This window comes from Chaetura pelagica, unplaced genomic scaffold (genome assembly GCF_000747805.2).
Source record: "Chaetura pelagica isolate M959 unplaced genomic scaffold, ChaPel_1.0 scaffold638, whole genome shotgun sequence".
NCBI classification, from domain to species: domain Eukaryota; kingdom Metazoa; phylum Chordata; class Aves; order Apodiformes; family Apodidae; genus Chaetura; species Chaetura pelagica.
This window is the reverse complement of record NW_009954298.1, coordinates 966326-971498: the sequence shown is the minus strand read 5'-3', so window position 1 is coordinate 971498 and position 5173 is coordinate 966326. Positions and strand designations below refer to the sequence as shown.

Sequence of the window (5173 nt, the reverse complement as noted above, 5' to 3'; positions counted from 1 at the left end):
CAGCGCGGTGCTGCTCGGGCTCCCCAGCTCTCCCAGCTCCTGAGCCCTTGTCTTCGCCCGGCCTGCTCAGCAGCAGAGGCCATGGCAGAGCAGAGGTACTGTGTGGACTATGCCAAGCGTGGCACCGCAGGCTGCAAGAAGTGCAAGGAGAAGATAGTGAAGGGGATGGTGCGCATTGGGAAGATTGTTCCCAACCCTTTCACGGAGTCTGGCGGGGACATGAAGGAGTGGTACCATGTGAAGTGCATGTTTGAGAAGCTGGACAAAGCTCGGGCCACCACCAAGAAAATCGAAGACATCACAGACTTGGAAGGCTGGGAGGAGCTCCAGGATGGGGAGAAGGAATTAATCAACAAGCACATCTCAGGTGAGACACGAGGCAGCACTCAAGTCACTGCTCTGCTTTACTCGTTTTCAGGGGATGCTGCTGGTTGCCCTGCAGCTGTGCCTTTACCATGAAGTTTCACTGGTGTGTCACTGTCACCTGGTGACAGCCTGGGTAGTGATGCTCACATCTGTGTCTCAGGCCCTGTAGGAAAGGGAAGCAGTAGTCACTGGTACAACAGCACTTCCTGTTTAAATTGTCACAACAGATTATGGTGAAGGTCTTGGTGGATTAATTCATGTGCAGATAGATCCCAGGAGGAAACATCAGTTAAAAATTAACTCATTTTCCATGATGTTTAGTAAATTATGTGGTCTTCTAACTTTTAGTATCTGAAAATTGTTCCTTCATATTTTTTCTCCTCAATCCCCAGTTCTTTTAAGACTCGTTTGCTGCAGCATGTTTTATGTAACAGTTGAAGGGTGTCTGAAATTATTTCTGACTGCTGGTTTGAACGTTGATGTTTTACAGAAGCTAATTCCAAGACTGGAAGTACACCCAAGAAGAAAGTGATAGTCCAAGCTAAGCTCACTGCCACAGGACAACTAACTACAAAAGATCCTCTCATCACTCCATCACCAAAGAAGTTCTCTGGCTTCACAGGTAGGACTTAAGAAACTGATTCTGAGAAATCCTTCTCTTCTAATATCAGCATCAAAAGTGTTTTTACTTAGAGCAGTAGTTTCTTAGCTATAGAAGATGGTTTAGTTTTAATTACTTTTTAAAAATCTGATTTTCCAAAAAGGATTAGTACTTTCTTAGGCTGCCAGTCTTGAAAAAGCCAATGTTTGAGTTTCTAGTATTTCCAAGGAAACAAAGTCCTTGCAGGAACTCACATTGTCAGGCTGACTCCACTGCTGCCTTAGTGCATTGGCCAGTCTAAGTCACAGACCAAACATGTCTCATGTAGAACTCAACATTATTTTTTTCTCTATTTTAGAAGTGCTCTTAGGAAAACATCTTGCTGTAAAGGTCTAAAAAGTAGAAATAAATCAGAAGCATCTGCCAGCAGGACTAAATTTTCACCAAGGTTTAACATTTGTTTGGCAGAATCAAGGTCCAGAAAATTCTGGTCTGCTGTGAAGAGCAAAACTAAAGAAAAAATAGTTTAGAATAGTTCGTAGTGGGACTTAGAATTTAAAGCCTCACTTCTTGGCATAGCAGACGTTGCTCTGGAGTTCTGAAGCTTTACCAGCAAACTGGGATTGTTCTCCTCAGCCTGCCAAGCAGAGGTAGCTTCAATTCAGGGTTCACACCACGTTGTACTTGTTAAGAAAGCAGCTTCTGGTCTGTGCTGCAGCCAAGCCGAAGAATTCCGAAGCCGTGGCTGGGAACGCCCCCCCGCAGCGCAGCCTGTCGGCGGAGCAGTGTGAGCCCGGGCACAAGGACTGCCTCCTGCGGGAGTTCCGCAAGCTCTGCGCCATGGTGGCCGAGAAGCCCAGCTACAACGTCAAGACCCAGATCATCCAGGACTTCCTGAAGAAGGGCTCGGGAGGAGGTAGGATTCTTGCTTGGCGTCCTCGGCGTGTGAAGGCCCCGCAAAGGCAAAGGCATTCATCAGAAGCAGGGGGGAGGTGCAGTCTGGTTGCTGTGTGGTTCCAGCTTCATGCTGGGATTGTTTCTGAACTGTGGAGGTAACATTAGCAAACCCAACTGTTTATCTAAATAAGCAATTCAGACAATAATGTCTTAGGCTGGAGTGGGTGGAATGTTTGTATGTGCCAGCAAACCTAGTGCTGAGATCAGGTCTGGAGGACACTTGTGTTTCCTCTGAGAAGCCTCCTTTCAGGTGGAGCAGAACAGCATGGGGGAAGGAGGAAGCCCCAGCTGTGGTGGTTTCTTTCCCCCCCAGAGTCATGCAAATGAGCACAAACAACCAGCACCTGCATGTGAAAATAATTGTGACTGACATTTCTAATGCTCTGTGCTTTTTTCCCAGATGGCTTTCATGGTGATGTGTACCTGACCATTAAGCTGCTGTTACCAGGTGTCATTAAAATTGTTTACAATTTGAATGATAAGCAGATTGTAAAACTCTTCAGTAGGATTTTTAACTGCAGCCAAGAAGAAATGGTCCGGGACCTGGAACAAGTGAGTACAAACAGAAGGTCTCTTCATTTCTGATGTTCAGTCCCTTAGTATGGAAATTCTATGTTGTTTTGCTTTGGTTTTTTAAACCCCTGTTTGAAAGGTGCTTGGCTGATGTGAATGTCTGGTCAAGTTGGGCTGCATCTGCTCTGACTGAACTGCTTTGTCCAGCATATCAACTGATGGAAATCACTTTTTGTAACATCATATATCCAAAACTGATTCAAGCAACAGATCTGTTTCTGTGAGCTTCAGTTGGCTTATACAACTAAGCTGCAATTGCTCATGTCTGCATTTAATTGCTGTGTACAGGAGCTGGGAGTTGTGTGTGCACATCTGATTCATTGCAAAATGGAGAAAAATGGATTTATTAGACAACAAAGCTAATTATTTTACCTCTGTTTATTGCCTTGATATATACAGCCTTCTAGTGACATCACTAGGCTGTTTGAGATCCTTGAACTTACAAGTGGATTCATCCTGAGGAAATAAAGGGTCTGTGGTGCTGCAGCATTGAAAACTAGAACAATGAGATGATACTGGTACTTCACCTTTTTCTTTTCCAATGACACAGCTGGGAAGCTCTGTTCTGTGTTGTGTGTGGCAGCTTCTTTCTAATGTTTGATTCCAGTTCCTTCGTATGATCCCAGCATCATTCTGTGCTTTATCCTACTTGTACTTACTGGAACCATGTTGCATCCCCAGTGATGTCCCCATTCTCCAGCCATAACTGATCCACCTCCTCGTTTGTTTCTGGAGACAGGGAGATGTTTCCGAGACCATACGCCTCTTCTTTGAACAGAGCAAGACTTGTCCTCCAGCAGCCAAAAGTCACCTGACCATCCAAGAGGTGGATGAATTCCTCATCCAGCTGTCAAAGCTTACCAAGGAGGATGACCAGCAAAGTGTGCTGCAACGCATCACTCGCAGGTGAGGAAGTCACCAACCTCTGAAGGTCTAGCCTGAAGCCAGGAGTGGTGATCTACATCTTGCAGGCTGGCACAGGGGAAAAACTAATTGTGAGCCACAGAGACTGAACTTGACAGCTGTCAGCCCCTGTTAGTGGTTTGAGCAAGACACCTTGACTGCTGACCAGCAGAGGAGAATGTGTGGCTCCTGTCCATGCCAGAGAATCTCTGGCCTGTCGAGACCCTGCTCAGTCAGTGCTAAACAAGTGGCTGCAGAACTGCCTTAATGGTACTTGGCTGTTAATTGAGTTGCTGTTCTTAGATAGGTTGGGAAGAACCTTCAAGCCATATAGACGTGTTGAAGAGTCTTGGTCTTACTCAGTTTGTGTTGAGGTGAGGCTGTTACTATCACTTACTCTTGATGTACTAAGTGGATTTTGGAAGTTATGTCAACACTGAGGCAGAATTAATGTTGGCATTGAAACATAAGGAAGCTAAAAAGCTTTTTGGATGTTCTCTCGTGCCTCTGAGATGTCACTAGTAACATGTGGCCTTATTGGGGTTTAAACCCTACAGAAGGGGAGGACCTTTTTTTACAAAGGCCTGGGTCAGTTTATTTTTTTCAGGTGCAAAGTAGTTCAGTTAAATGTCTGCCCTGTCTGAATCTTCTCTCATATTCCAGATGTACGGGCAACGACCTGAAGTGCATCATCAGGCTAATTAAACACGACTTGAAAATGAATGCTGGAGCAAAGCATGTGTAAGTCTTGCCTTTCTCTGTGAGATCAAACCAGAAGTGGGCACTGGTGTGGTAAGCCAGGAGCAGCAGAGCTGAGGATGATCCGTGTTTCCCTCCCAATGTGTTGAAGGTTGGATGCTTTGGATCCCAACGCTTACGAGGCCTTCAAAGCCTCCCGCAACCTGCAGGACGTGGTGGAGCGAGTCCTGCGGAACCGCCAGGAGGCCCAGACGGCACCGGGCGTGAAGAGAACCCTGAGCGTGCAGGCCTCGCTGATGACCCCGGTGCAGCCCATGCTGGTAACCTTGCTCCCTGCTCTGGTGACCTGGTGTCCTGCCTGAGCCTCGCCCTTCAGAGCCAGGAGGGGGCTGAGTGGCTGTGCCTGGTGTGAGCTGAGGGCTCAGGGCTGGTTTAACGTTGAGTGCCATTTTATTGTGTTCTACCAAGAGGCCAGTAGCCAGTGTCCTTGGTGCTCCCACCTTTAGTGCCTGCAGAAGCTAAAATCTTGACTTGCTTTCAGTCTAGAAGTGACTTTGTTTGTTTGCTGTCATTCTAGAAGTTGGTTCTTTCTCTGGAATAGCATAAGTTTTCCATTGGATTAGAGATTCAGATAAGTTTGGGGTTTTGTTTGAACAAATCCAAGTATTTACTTCTGGTCTACACATGTTCCTACAAAAGGCACAGTTCTTACACCTTTTAAGTATTTTCAGGAGATAAGCACCAAAAAGCTGATCATCTGGCCATATGCAGGTGATTCTAAGTAAATGAGTAATTAAGAAAAGGAAAACTTGGACTGGGTATCAAGAGAGCCTGGACAAAAAGCTCTACAAAGGAATTGGTAGTTTATTCATGAACTTTGGTAAGAGTAGCTTGATTTTTAAATGTATCAACTGAGCTTGGAACTTGTCTCCCCCCACCTCTCCAAGGCTGAAGCCTGCAAGTCCATCGAGTACGCCATGAAGAAGTGTCCCAACGGGATGTACGCCGAGATCAAGTACGACGGCGAGCGGGTGCAGGTCCATAAAAATGGAGATCACTTCAGCTACTTCAGCA

General features: G+C 46.1%; 1 protein-coding gene across 1 annotated transcript in view; it reads left to right on the top strand.

Annotated features, from left to right (window-relative positions):
* Positions 1–57: 57 nt before the first annotated feature.
* LIG3 (ligase III, DNA, ATP-dependent) overlaps positions 58–5173 on the top strand; it is a 13718-nt gene continuing 8602 nt past the window's right edge. Inside the window, exons 1-8 of the mRNA XM_010003831.1 lie at positions 58–367; positions 857–988; positions 1686–1883; positions 2325–2476; positions 3237–3403; positions 4064–4141; positions 4251–4419; positions 5047–5172. Of these exons, the coding sequence (XP_010002133.1) occupies positions 82–367; positions 857–988; positions 1686–1883; positions 2325–2476; positions 3237–3403; positions 4064–4141; positions 4251–4419; positions 5047–5172 (1308 nt within the window). The 5' untranslated portion in view covers positions 58–81. The remainder of the gene's footprint in view (positions 368–856; positions 989–1685; positions 1884–2324; positions 2477–3236; positions 3404–4063; positions 4142–4250; positions 4420–5046; position 5173) is intronic.